At 52.7% G+C, this 14,335-nt stretch overlaps 1 protein-coding gene across 1 annotated transcript; it reads left to right on the top strand.

Moving 5' to 3' along the window:
* Positions 1–969: 969 nt before the first annotated feature.
* TOR3A (torsin family 3 member A) lies at positions 970–12,843 on the top strand. Its single transcript, XM_084527261.1, has 8 exons — positions 970–1,622; positions 2,315–2,599; positions 3,334–5,206; positions 5,556–5,669; positions 6,420–6,685; positions 7,294–7,469; positions 9,257–9,381; positions 9,785–12,843. The coding sequence occupies exons 3-8, from the start codon at positions 4,918–4,920 to the stop codon at positions 10,033–10,035; spliced, it is 1,221 nt and encodes a 406-aa protein (XP_084383387.1). The 5' UTR covers positions 970–1,622; positions 2,315–2,599; positions 3,334–4,917; the 3' UTR covers positions 10,036–12,843.
* Positions 12,844–14,335: the final 1,492 nt, after the last annotated feature.

The raw sequence follows: 14,335 nt of genomic DNA, 5'->3' as shown, positions 1-14,335 counted from the left end.
ATTTAGGAGGAAGCAGGAAATAGGTGCTTTTTTCCTTCTTTTTTTTGTTTTTATTTTGGTCATATTGACTCTTGTGGTCACTGGAGCTTGGTGTCCTGCAGCAGGAAAAAAGAATCAATTCCTCTCTTACCCAGAATCAGGAAGATCCAATTTTGGCATTGTAATCACTGGTGTTTTGGCAGAGATCATTGTTTCGCTTTAATATGGAACCCTGAGAAATTTCAAGTGAGTCGTAACCATTGCAAAGGAAATACGAAGCAACATCCAGATGCAAAACGGAGTCTGCTTGAACCTCTAAAAAATGTTTGTGAGGCAGGTGCTATGCTGTCTGTTGATGAGGTTTTCATGACACTTCTAATTCTTGTTCACTGTGCACACTGTAATTCGCTGGCTCCAGATGTTACAAAATGGTTATGTTGTGGATATTAGTAATATCAGAGCGCTTGAAGCACAGAAATCAAGAACTAATTAAAAAGAGAGCATCATCAGCCATCTGCTATTTACCTCCTCCTTCCAAAGGCAGCAGTCAGGCTGGAGGAAACACTGAAATCAGCTCCTCTTCCAGCAGCTAATGAACTGGAGTGTGTCTTGCCAAACAAACTTCAACTGCAAAATAATAATTTATTAAGAAGGTAATTTATTTGCTGCGGCAGCTGGAGCAAGATGCTTGAAACAGACACCCCTGTTGGAGCTGTCAGAGGATTGCCCCTGGGAGCAGCTGCACAAATGGAGGTTGCTAATAAGAAAATGGAATGCAATCATGACTTTCTACTTGTATCCCCCAGGGTCAAATCCCACATAAAGCAACATTGTGTGAATAAAGATTTTAATAAAGCAACGCTGATGGATTGTTTAAGTTTCTCTCCATGCCTTCCCCCTCTTCCCATTTCCTATATTTGAACGTTTGAAGCATTTTGCTACTGGTGTTTCCCGGTTATTCCTTCACTGGTGCTTACCGATGGCATTTATTCCAGGGATGTATTTATTTTCAAGAATGGGATCAAATGCGCAGCTTGGTTGCGAGAGCTTTGCTGGTGAGGCAGGATGTGTTCAAGAAGAGTGTACCAAAGTGATGTTAAACAAAACACAGCCAGGCTTAAATGGTCTCCAGAGAGCAAATCTATTTGGCTTTGTAGCGTGCATCCCTGGGCCCTGCATCTGCCAAACACCTAGGCTGATTTCTTGCTTGTGTCCCAGTAGGCTGGCTCGTCGTACGGTGTATTCACTTGGCAAAAGGTATGTATAGAAACTGGCAAGTGTTTGTGGTTGGCTTTTCTAAGCTTTTATTGAAGCCTTATTACGAGACGTGGCAAATAAACAGCCATCAAAGACCTGTTCCCACAGAGCACGGGGATCTCATCTTGCTGGATCAGAGCTTGTTTTTGCAATAACCTGCTGCACTGAGCTTTTCAGAGGTCAAGGTGACGCTCGCAGCTCTGAACGTCAGGCATCTGGAAGCAAAGGAAGCCGCTGGGAGCTGCTGTGGCCTTGAGATGACTTCGGGACGAGCTGCTGGCCTCATGTGGCTCCTGGGGACCGGCAGACCGTGAAACCACCGAGTCCCCGTGCTCATGGAAACGTGGGAACGCTCTGACCTGGCCTGCACCATCAGAATGGTGTCGGTACGTGGCCAGGAGCTTCTGCTTTTTCTTAAACTGATTTCTCCGGTGGAAGCACCCTGCTGCGTAACAGGGTGAGAGTTTATGTAACCGTAAAGTTTGAAATGTTTCTGATTATAAAATGAACATAGCTTTACAGAAGAATACACAGAAACAACTTCGAGCCAGTGGAAAATAACATGGTTTTGAAAACCAGCTTTCTTCCTGAATTTCCTTCAGATTCTTTCCCTACAATTTTTTGTTTCTAAAAAGTAAAAAGGAAAAGAAGTTTGTGGCATGTGTGGCACTGGTGCTCTGTTTTTTCTTTGCAGTCTCAATATTTTTAGGAGACTGGGGGTAGAACTTGGTGGGAGAAAAAGAGGGAGAGAGATCCCTCAATCTCCTTTATTCCACATCTTCATTTTATTAGCTGATCTAATCCTTGTCTGCATTATGCTGAGCTGCTGGAGAGGCTCTCCTCCTGCTGCCTTCTGTCAGAGTTCATCTGTGGAAGCGTAGCAGGAATTACTGTGTGGAAACTGAGAAAAACTGTAAAAGGGTGGATGCACAGCATTTCCCCATTGAGCTGATACAGCTGTAGCTTAAAATCCCAGACTGCAAGGTGCCCTCTGTCTGCTTGTACCGAGTTGTCAGAGGTGCTGCATAAGCCAGGCATCACCACATTTTTTGCAGTACTGATTTTTCTTTCTCTTTAGATGATACCTGCAGTCAGACCCAACCTGACCCAAGATCATGGATTTTTAATCAGATGGATGCTGTTCGCCAGGACTGCTCTGGAATAACTGTTACGTTATGTCTGGGGCTGTGCAGCCCCCTGCAGCTTCCTCTTCCTGTGAAACTGCCAGCTGAAGACCAGCAAATACTATAGCAAGAGCTTGAGATTCAGCAGAGGAAGGAAAAAAAATAGAGATGTAGTCCCAGCAAGCTGCACTAGGGCACTGCCTGTCTGCTGTGCTTCCCAGCCTGTCCTTCCTAGCCAGGTATGAGTGAGTTCTTCCCTTGCAGAGCACTGGGGTCTCTTCCACCCTTCTGCACCTTCCCATCTAGTCCTTGGGCATAATTTCCTGCCTGAGGTCCTGCAAAGGGGATTGAGTTAGTCAGGATTTTGGATTTTTTTAATGTTTTAATGTTACTTTTTATTTTTTTTCCTTCAGTTCCTTGTTAACCTCAGCCTGGTCATCAGGGTGTAGTTGGCAGGTTACTGAAAAACGACTTTCATTTTCCTCTCTAGCTCTCACAGTGTGCTACACTTACATGAGCTGACACCCCAGGAACTGTGCTGTTGCTCCCTGGAGCTGGCATGGAACCATCAGTCATTTTATCTTTCCGATTTTTTTTCTTTTTTTTTTTTTCCATTGGAACATTGAAGCATCTGCTTTTTGTAGTGAAGACCAGCCCTTTTGATCAGCTCTTTTCAACTAAAACATTTATCCCAGGAGGGCAGGGCTTGAATGTCACAACTATGATGTATTTTTTTTTCATAAATCCACATAAGGGCTTCAATTCAGATACTTCAGGTGGTTTTCAGAAAGATTGGTGGCAGTTTCATTTTTCTGTGGCTGCAGTGCTTTTGGTTTGGGATGTTTTTTATGTGCACTGATTTTAGTTCTGGTTTAGTTGAATTACAGCAACTAGTGTTAAGGGTTTAGCCTCAAGGATTATTAAACTGGAGGGGGCGATTATGCTAATCAGTACAAGTATCTTTTTCATGCAGATTTGCAATATTTATAGCCACCTGTAGATGGAGATCTGCTCCACTCCATGCCCTGGTGGTGCTGCAGTCCTGCTCCCCATCCACCTGAACGAGTGAATCGCATTTAAACGTCCACTTCATTTTTCTGAGCACTTGGGATAACCTTGAAAACTTTCCGTGTTGGAAACAATGCATCTCAGCTTTGTTTTGGTTAGGGTAAGCTGTGGGAGGGCTTGTTCTGATGCTGGATAACTCATGTAAGTGATAGTTTCTTACAGTAGGCCAGCAGTGGGTATACCTCGGGGTAAAATGCAAGATAAAAGGCGCTTATCCACTTTTCATCTCCCCCACGCAACTGAGTTTGTGTACTTGGCATGTCAGTGCTGACTAGTTTTCCTCTGGAGGGTTCAAGTGTGCCCTTCCTCTACTGCCTGCTTCCAAAATTGCAGCCAAGCTTTGCCTGGGATCCTTGTCCCCTGCTAAAGCAAGAGCAGGCAGTCTTAGGGACTGCTTGCTGCTTCCCTGTACAGAGGGGTTTTTACATCTGTTTAGAGGAAAAATGGTTGGTAGTGGAGAGGTCAGTGGTGGTAACGAGTTGTACCACAGCTCTCGTACATGATTTTGTGGTGATTCTCGGCTGATCTGAACCATTTTCCTGTCTGTTTGCATGGAGTCCCCCCGCCCCTGTTTATGTACTGGTGTACAAAGATGCGCTGATGTAAAAATCACCAGCAAAACTCTTTACTGTAGGTGAGGAATGTGACACAGTGTGTGTCACAGCATGCCCATCCCAGAGTCAGCCACAAAATCTTTTCTCCTGGAGCTAAGGTACAATTGCTAAACCGAACTTGCACCCAAACAGCGAGCAAGTAACGCTCAGAGAGCTCATGGCAGCTCTGCGTGCTGCCGGTCTGACTCATCCCCGTCTCCTGCTCCCTTGTTTGTGCCAGTTATTTTTGTGTCCCCTTGGAAATCACCCTGATGAACAACCACCCATGCCCGTGTAGCCAGCTGTCTTCCCAAAACAGCAAGCCCAGAGGCAGGTAGAGACCTTCCCAAAGTCCCCCCTCACATCTCTGGCAACAGGTGAGTGTTTTAGATTTGTGTTTCAGATTTGTGTGCGTTTCAGCTGCCACAAAAAGCAGTCCAATCCCCTAGCAGCACCCGAGCACACTGCTGGAAAAATCCCACTCCTGGAAGCCAAACCCACCACCCCGTCCTGGTGATGTGCTCAGCAGCAACACCTCACCCGGGCCACGGGGCTCCCTAAAAGAGGTTATTGGGCACCCTTAGGTGCCTTCTGGGCAGAGGGAGGCAGGAGCCCGAGCCGGGACAATCCCAGGGGCTGGTTTTGCTGCGTGGCGCTGGGAGGAGGAGCCATTCCCAGCCCAGTGCCGTGCTGTGGGGACCGCGGTGCGGGGCAGGGGCCGTGGGGTGGTGTGGCTGGGCCCTGCGAGGTGTGGTGGTGCCGCCAGCCCGCGGCTTCCCCCAGCACGACTCCGTTTGCGGGCGGCCAGGAAGTGAGATCACGGCTCCAGCCGTTTGAGGCAGGACGGGATCCAGAGGGATCCAGCAGGACAGGATCCCGGCGGGGCATCCACAGCCATGGGCCGGAGCACGCTCCTGTCCCGCCTGGGGCTGGCTGCCTGCCTGCTGCTGTTGCTGGGGGGCTCCGAAAGCCTGGGGAGCCAAGAGGAGCAGCAGGGACCCTGGGAGGAGGACCGGAGAGCTGTGACGGAGGCGGCCCCATGGGCCAGAGCGAGGTACGAAGCTGTGAAGAAGCACTTGGGAGCTGTGGGAGCTCTCTCCAAGCAGTACTGGCAGTACCTGGCTTGCAAGGTGTCACAGGAGGGCTGTGAAGAGGAGGGGAAGAGGAAGGCCGGTCCCAGCCCAGGTAAGCTCCCTCCTCTCCCATTCCTGTGCCCTGGGAACAGCAGCGGGACCAAACGCTTCCCTGTGCCTGCGTGGGGGTCTGCACCCCCAGCTCCTGTGGCTGCTGCAGGGATGGGGCTCCCCCCATCGCTCGGCATACAGCGGGTGCCACAAATGTGTGTTGGGGCAGGGGGTGTGCTCCCAGCCCATGTGGCTCCATGTCCCTGTCTGAGCCAGCTGCAGCCCGTTAGCCCCTGTGGGCCCACACACCTGGGGCAGGGCAGCAGTTAACTGCGAGCACCTGAGCGCCCACACACAGCACAGGAAAGGCACCTGCTGGCACGGCTCTGCTCTGACCCCTGCCTTTCCAGGTTGGAGCTTGCCTCTGGTGGGCCAGGATTACCTGGAGATCTTCTCTGCGTGGTACTGCAGCTTCGGCAAGTGCTGCAAGACGGGAGACTGCAGGATAGTCAACAACATCACAGGTGGGTGCTGTGCTGCCTCTTGGGAGAGCTTGGGCAGGGCTTTTCTCTGCTTCTTTTTCCTGATGTCTCTGTTATGTGGTTGTTTTGTTTTTGTTTTCTAAAAAAAGTGTGTTTTAGCAAGTGATATAGCTAAAGGGCATTTCTGAGAGGGTGAGGGGCTGAGCTAAGCCCTATTTCTCATTACTCTTTTGCAGTTCTGAGACCGTGAGAAAGCCTGCTCCTTACAGTGCAGTGTATCTGCTCCAGTTTGCCATGATCTCTGCCTTCAGCTGGCAGTTCCCAGGCACAGCCTGGGATCCAGGCTGGCTGAGTATCCCCAGTATTCCCAGTATCCAGCCCTGGGGCAGGAGGGTGCCCTGAGAGCTGCATGCGAGCCCTACACTGGTGTCATTCATTTGCTGACCCTGAGACCTGTGGTAGCTGTAACCTCTGCTGAGTAGTACATAGAGCTCAGTAAATACTAAATAAAACCTTTAGGCCTCAGTGCTCTGCAGGCATCAAATACTCTGCTCAGTTTTCAAAGAAAAAAGTAGTCAGCAGAAGATCCGTGTTCTTTTATTTTTTATTTTTTTTTTTCAGTTCTTGGCCAACGCAGGCAGTGCCCAGGCTTCTGTAAGCAGCCTGCCTCAGCCTTAATGCCTGGCCAGACACCTCCCGGGCACGCAGCCCCACCAGCAGGGCTCTTACTGCCACCTGCAACAGCAACTGGGCTTGCAGATGAAGGCTGAGCTCTCGCTGTCTTTCCTGCAGGGCTCGAAATGGACCTCAACGGGCAGCTCCACGGGCAGCACTTGGCCAAAGAAGTCGTCGTCCAGGCGGTGCGGTGCTTCCTGCAGAGCCCACAGCCGGAGAAGGCTCTGGTCCTCTCCTTCCACGGCTGGTCCGGCACAGGCAAGAACTTTGTGGCCCGGATGGTGGCCAGTCACCTGTACCGGGACGGGCTGAAGAGTGAGTGTGTCCGAGTGTTCATCGCGCTTTTCCACTTCCCCCATCACAAGTACGTGGACTCGTACAAGGTGAGAGCTAACAACATGGTACCACGGGGATGGTCTGGCTGGGATGGAGTTGTTTGTTTTCTCTTTCTCCCTAGCAGCTATACACCACGTTGTATTTGGATTTATGAGTAAAACAGGGTTAAATAACGGTGGTTTGAGTTGAGCAGTGTGTGCACAGCATTGAGGTTATCCCTTTTTCCCTACTCTGCTCCCTCAGTAGGTTGGGGGTGTGCAAGAAGCTGTGGGGGAGGTACAGCCAGGACAGCCGACCAGAGGGGTATTTTGTGTAGCACCAAGCTCAGCAGTAAAATCTGAGGGGAGCGGGCTTTGGGGTAGGGCAGGATGCCATTGCTCACAGACCAACCAGGCATCAGTTGTGGGAGGTGGTGAGTGATTGCCTTTGCATTGATCAGTTTGTTCTCTCTTCCCCTTCTTCACGAGTTTAATCTCGACCCACATGTTCTCTTGCTCTTCCCATTCTCTTCCCCTGTCCCTCTGGGCAGGAGGGAGCGAGCGAGTGGCCGTGTGGTACAGCAGGGCTGGCCAGGACTGTCCCCACACATCCAGGCTCAGCCCCTGTGCCATCGACTGCTGCCGGGTATTTCACTCTGCCGCCTGCTGCCCTGCAGGTTCAACTGGAGAAGCAGATAAGCGAGACTGTGCAGCTCTGCAAGCAGTCCCTCTTCATCTTTGATGAGGCAGAAAAACTTCATTTTGGACTCCTGGACACCATCAAACCCTTCATGGCTCACGACGGCAAGAAGGGCCAGGTGGATTACCGGAGGTCCATCTTCCTCTTCCTCAGGTAACTTCTGAGGCCCCAAACACATGGGGAGGGACAAAATGGTGGAGTTCATCCCCCACGGTGTGCAGTATGAGGGGACGGGCCTGCAGAGGAGGGAGAAGAGGTGACTGGCTCCTCCAGCGAGTGGTTGCCTCCATGGTCAGTGTTCCTTGTTGTTGCTCATCCTGCACCCTAGAGGGCTGAGCAGGGGGATCCTGTACTGCAGGGAACACAGTTAGGGCTGCAGCTCTTGGTGGGAAGTTGTGCAAGGCAGCACTTGTAGCTGGGAGCAGGGAGGTGCCACTTGCCTGGCCCTAGCCACAGACTGAGGTGCCATTAGCCTTTGAGGGCTGCTCCTGGCATCGGCTCATCCTGCAGCGTGGGGAATGCAGGGTGGCTCCTTGCCCATCCGGAGGGAGACCGGTTGTCTGTCAGCATCTCCACGCTCCAGTGCTGTCCCTCACCCAGGATTTGGTGGGACCGGACATCTGCCAGGAGCAGTGGCACATACCACCAGCAGGACGTGAGGTAGGCAGATGCCTGAACTAACCAGTGAGAAATGCCCGGGAGAGACAAGCATCTTCAGTCCCCCTTCATTTTGGTTTGTGGCTTTCAGCCTTGTTCTGGCAAGAGCTGTTCCCACAGGTTGGAGGTGAGCAGAAAACAAGGTTCAGTTCCGAAACCACGCTCAGTTGTCCAAAGGGGATTTGTTACCCCACTCCTGTTATCCAACCTCCACGCTCTAACCTCCAAGCTTGGTGGTTCCCTAGGACAGCTGCTGTGCTCACGAAGACCTGTCTGTGCCTGGTGCCTGCAGAGCTGACCGGGTCTGTCCTACCTGTGTGGGCCTCTGGCAGGTCCGTGGCACAGGAGGCAGCTTCTCCCTCCTTGCTCTTCCTTCCCACCTGCTCTGGGCAGGGTGCACGTGCTGCTGGCTGGGCTGAGCTGCCCTCCTGCCCTACCTGGCAAGCTGTGCAGGCGTGGGGACAGCAGGACACTGGGCCAAGGCCCCACGTCACCGAGCAGAGGGAGCAGGGTGTCTTGAACTGCAGCACTGTGTAATCTGGGGGGTTTCATCATACCCAGTGGCAGGGTGACACCGGCCTGGCACAGGAGGGGTGGCTCTCCCCCAGCACTCTTTGGGACGCTGCCCTGGGCCTGCGGCTGTGGCCAGGTTTGGGCGATGGGGACCAGAGGGAACTGGTCACCCTCAGCCCTCAGGGTGCTTCTCCCGTGGGCCGGGGAGGAGCAGGGGCAGGTGAGCTGTGCTGGCAAGGCAGCACGGGGAGGTGGTGGCAGCTTTTTTGTTCTGCTGCCCCGGGAGCCTCGATGGCTGGCAGGACCCCGTGTCCCCCAGCAGGCAGCTGCACCTGAGGGTGGTGAGGATTTGTCCCTGAGGCAGGGGATGTCCCAGTCCCGGACCTTTACTGGTAGTGGGACTCCTGCCATGTGCTCTGCCCCCTGACCTGGACTTTGTGGTGACTTGGTGAGGGTTTGGTGTGGAGCCAAGCGGCACCTGAGAGGCCAGGACAGGGGACTGACAGGGATGGGGGGTTCTGCTGACTGCCAGTCCCACCCCGCGGGAGAAAGCAGCTGCCACAGGGGCTGGGCTGGCAAGATGGAAGGTAGAAAGGGCTTTTTTGGGAGGAAATTCCTCTGTGTGAGAGTGTTTCAGATGTTGAATCCCACACAGAGAATCCCGTCATGGACAGAATTGCTGAGGCCTGTCTGTAGGGGGTGCTGCTGGCACCTCTGAGCGATTTCTCTGTGGTGGCATGGTGGAGTGAGTGACTTCCTTCTGTCCACAGCAATATTGGGGGCAACACCATCAATGAGGTAGCCCTGGACTTCTGGCGGGCTGGCCGGGCACGGGAGGAGATCTCCTTGGAGCTCCTGGAGCAGCGGCTGCGGCTGGAGCTGCTGCAGCCCGCAGGTAGGAAACCGGCTCACAGGAGCAGGCCACAAACCTGCCCCTCCACCCTGCCCTGGGGCCTCACTTATGAGGTGTCTTGTGCTGTACAAACATCTGTGCCATGGAACAAGCATTTATGTGTCCCCCACACCCTGCTGTGTGCCCCTTCATCTGTGTGGTGCGGCCCCAAGCGTGGCACTGCTGCAGCAGTGAGGCCTGCAGAAAAGGAGCCATTGGTTGTTCTGCCCCCTTCAGCCCTGAAAATAGCAGGGTTGTAACCAGCAGCCTCGTGCCTCAGTGAATTTGGGCTTCTCTTGGCCTGCAGTCAGGCTACGTGCTGGGTGCAGTGAGAGAGGTCAGAGCTCGTCTCAGAGGGGTGCCCACTCCCAGGTGGCTGAAGCTTTTGTCTTGCTTTTTGCTGCAGAGAACAGCTACGCCCGCAGCCACCTCCTTGAAGAGAACCTCATCGATTTCTTCGTGCCGTTCCTGCCCCTGGAGTACCACCACGTGAAGCTCTGTGCACGGGACGCCTTCCTGGCCCGGGGCCTGCCGTACACGGAGGCAGCCCTCGACGAGGTGGCCAGGACGATGGTGTTTGTCCCCAAAGAGGAGAAGCTTTTCTCTGCACAGGGCTGTAAATCTGTATCCCAGCGCATCAATTACTTCCTTCCTTGAACACCAGGTGGGACTATACCGGTGGTGAAGGCGGTTTTGCACACTAGGAGCTGCTCTCCTTGCACAAGGTCAGGCAAGCAGCAGGTTACCCAGCCAAACACTTGCACAGGGGCAGAGACTTAACTCCTCGTTGCTCTGAGGGCTGTCGGCAGGGTGGGCTGTGCACCCTGCCCAGCCTTACTCATGGGGCACTGGCACAGCTTGTGCTTGGCTGTGTTTGAAGTCCCTCTGGTATTTTTTTTAAGTTCCTTCTTTTAGCCTGATGTAGCGATTTGGTTGTGCTGCCAGACTTTGTTTCATGTGAAAGGGGTTGTCTTCAGTTTGTCGTCTCGTAATGAGGGCCTTGAACAGCCTGGGCCTGTTGAGAGAGTCCAGCAGAAGCCACAGCCTCTTCCCTGGCTGCAGCTTTGTCACTCTGCAAGCTCTCAGACTGGGCAGAACACATTTGCTGCTTTTGAGGGTTTTTCTGTATTGCTCTCCTGCATTCACAAGGTGTGTGGCACTCGGGGACATGTACCAGGATCATGGTTTGGGCAGGGACACCTTTGCATAGAATGACTGAGAGTCTCTGGCGCTGTAAAACCCACAGCCTGAGGCTTTGGCCTGCCCTGTCCCTTTCTCCCCTCTCTTGGAGTCTTTCATTCTATGGAAGCAGCTGTGGGGGTGAGGTGAGCTGCTGCTGAAATTGTTTCTCTAACAATTTGGTAAAGAGCCTGATTGGTTCACTGCAGGAACTGGTTTAGGGCGAGACAATCTCCCATTTCATGGGCAAAGGGCAGTTGAGGTGGATGGTGGCTGAAAGAACAGGTTGCGGTTGAGTTCTGTTCTTTCAGAGATGGATTAAGATTTATTTTTTTTTCTTTTTTCCCCCGGTATGCATGCTGCAGCTTTTTGGCTGGTATCAGCATTACTACACCGAGGGGCTGTTTGCTGTCTGGGTACTTGCCAGGTGATAAGTACCTGACAGCAGGACCAAAAAATTTCAACAGTGTTACGGGAATCACTCTGTGACCTCTGGGTCAAAACTCCCTTCCAACACAGCTGTGCTCGGCAGCGAGGTGAATCAGCACATGCCAAGGACGGGCTTTAGCTGCCTGAATGCCACATGTGCGGACCTTTGAGCTATTTTCAGCTTTGACCCTTTTTGTTGTGCCAGCAATGAGCAGCACAACCCTGGGAAAAGATTGACCAGACACACTTACTGCTCCCGCAGACTTTGAGTCCACGTTTCCCTCCGGGCAGGCCGGCGCTGTTACCTAACAAGGACTCAAAGCCTGAGGCAGGAGGATGAGGATTCGTAGCCTGAGGCAGGAAGATGAGCTGGCTGCTGTCTCACCCCTTGCTTCTCTCTGTGCAAAGTTGGTTTAAACCGGGCTCTTGACTCTAGGCTGGACCCTAAGGGCCTGTGCTAGCGTCTGCTTTTATCAGGTGTTTCTGGGACTTGCCCTGTGGGCGCTCGTGTTGCCACGTGTCAGTCCTGAAGCGCTGGCGGGGGAACAGCCGAGGGAGCTGTGCCTGGGGAAGGTGAGCTGGTGGAGGGAGGCTGCGGCCCCCTGCAGGGCACAACTCAGGCTCTAAGTTGTTGGGGGGAAGGAAGTCACTTTATTGAGTTTTTGGCAGTGCTGGCAGGTCTGAAGTCGGCACGCTGTGCAGTTCTGTTACCGAGTAAGGAGGGGGTGGTGCCACCAGCGAGGGCACCTCTCAAACTGATGCTGCAGGACCCTGCGCTCGTGCCAGGTCACACGCGCGCGTTTGAGAACTAAGTGAGAACCACTCTCCTCTGACTGCTCCATGACATGCTCAGATCAATGTGAATGCTTTCCTTTGCAACCTGGCAGAATTGTATTACGTCTCTTTCTAACAGGTTTGCAGTCAGCTTGTCTTTTCTACCCAAAATAACAGCCTTCAGGCTACCACTCTGCAGGTTTAAATATTCTTTTTAAAAAATAAAGCATTATCTAGTCAAGTGGGTTTTTTTGCCAATAAAATATTGCAACCTTTATTTAAAACAAAATGCAAATTGGCAAAACTTTGTGGAACGACAGGCAAAGAGGCCCTTCAAAGGGCCTTATTTACATCAAGTTTAACACTGTTCGCAGTTCACAGTCAGACGATAGTGAGAGAATTAAATTAGAAAAACAACCAAAATATATTACAATAACAATTAAAAACAAAAACAGTTGACAACACTGGTAGAGTGATTGGTGATTAACGTGTTTCATCTTAATCCATTCCTGCCCTCAGTGAGTTCACTACTGACACAAACAGCATGCCAAGCTGAGCGGGCTTCTACCCCCTGCGCACAACGGAGACATTTGGAAGCGTGACCTCCTTTGGTACAGACATTTCTCTTTTCTAGACACTGCAGCTAAGTCCGGGTGCCCCCGAACCTGTTACTTCCTCCCACCAGGGAACAGGCTCCAGGCTTTGTTCTATGCTACAGGTGACCGGAGTGCACCCCGCTGCCCACCCATGCAAAACACCCATGTGCAGGAGCTGCTGGATGGTGCTGCTCGCGCTGATGCGGGAGGTTTCCGAGCACACTGCAGCTGCTGCCCCTTGGTTTCTGGCAGCTCCTGGTGAACAGCAGGCCTGGACCAAGGGTTTTAAAGGAGAAGGCAGTGCTCTGTTACATCTGCCGACAACAGCTTCTCCATGTGTTGGTGTTTGTCCCAGCTGCTGCTGCCCAGGAGTGCCAATGAGCAAAAGGCTGAGCTGCCTGGAGGGCCTGCCTTGGGTATGCAGCACAGACACCAGCCTCGGGTTTCCTCAGAGGCCCCAGCCCAGCCCATCGTGCTGCTCGGGCACCCTCTGCCTGGTGGGGAGGGCCTGCTGGGCCTGCTCTGGTGACAGCAGGTATGGAGCAGCTCTTGCCCCATGCTGAGGGGTTTTGTTCCTGCTGCCCGCAGAGAACAGTGTGCCATAAAACTCCAGGGTAAGTACCCCCAGTTGGGATGCCAACATGCAGCTGTTAGGGTCACACAGACACAAAGCAGTGTTAGAGGTGTCCTGTGGGAGGAGGCCAGGAGCAGGCAGACCCCCACCTTCCCCACCACGTTCAGCGCCAAGTATGCTACTGCGTTCAGCTCCGCTTTCCCAGCTGCTGAGTTTGATGCAGTTCCAAGCTCAAAGCTCTTAATTCAGCTTCACCCCTGCCAGCACTAATGAACAGTACAATTAACCCTCAGTGCTGCCAGCCAGGTGCTTGCTTTTCAGGTACAGTGCAGGGGGAGAACCACGCCTCTGAGTCAGCCAATTCCCCGGGAGCTAGGAAGGGAAAGTGCCGCGCGAGCGCATGCTTTGTGCTCGCCGTTACCAGGCCCTACGTGATCCCATCCCCTGCTGCAAAGGAGACTACTTTATATTCTAGTCCATACTAGTGCAAGTTAATTAGAGAGCCTGGCTGCGATTGCATCTTTACCACACGAGGCCTTCCCACAGTGGTGAAGAAAGGAAACGCAACAGGAGTTTCTGCCTTCTCCATAAACAGCAGAGCAAGAGGTGCTCTGTGCTGGAGCAGTAACAGGGCTTCACCGTCCCTCCGGTGCTTTACACACACACTGCAACGGCGAACACGGAGAAGCTGCTACAGTGGAGCCCTTCAAGGCTGAACACAAAGTCAAATCTAGCAGAGGGAAAAGGACCTGCAACAACGTGGAAGGAAGAAAGACTGAATGAGAGCTACAGCATAACCAAGCTTTTCCAGGTAGCGTCCTTTTGCTGTCCTTCCAGAGGGCGAGGGGAAATTCTCATTTGGGAATAAAACAAGATTGGGCGGGAGAGGCAGTGGAAGCAGAGGCAAGTCTGCAGTCTCTTATTTAGGAGATAATAAAATTAGTGTCAGGTCAGCAGTACCTCTGCCACCATCCACCTATCTGATGTGACTATGACAACTGGCTACAGCACAGAAAATGCTCCCTGTAGGAGTGATGACCGGCAAATCCCCCCCCATTCCACTGTTAGGTGTTTTACCTCCACTGAAGGGATCAGAACTGGATGGGTTTCTGTGTTGCTCCAAGTGGCTGAGGAGTCCCTGGGGAGCTTCAGAGACTGCCTGGCCATGGTCCTGGGCAGCCTGCTCTGGGTGGCCTGAGCAGAGGTTGGAGCAGGTGGGCCCCAGAGGTCCCTGCCAGCCTCAAGCGGTCTGGGAGTCTCTAAAAGCGGGTGGCTTCTTCGGCTTGTAGTAGTAGCACAGCCTCAGCCCCATCCCACTACTACCACCTTAGGGGGGTGGGGGTCAGAAACCAGGCAGCATCTGGAGAGAAAGCATGGATAGCCAGGGGAGGATAACCAGTCCTCT

Source organism: Aythya ferina, assembly GCF_964211825.1.
Source record: "Aythya ferina genome assembly, chromosome: 8".
NCBI lineage: Eukaryota > Metazoa > Chordata > Aves > Anseriformes > Anatidae > Aythya > Aythya ferina.
Note: the sequence above shows the minus strand (reverse complement) of the source record. Positions and strands in the feature narration are given on the sequence as shown.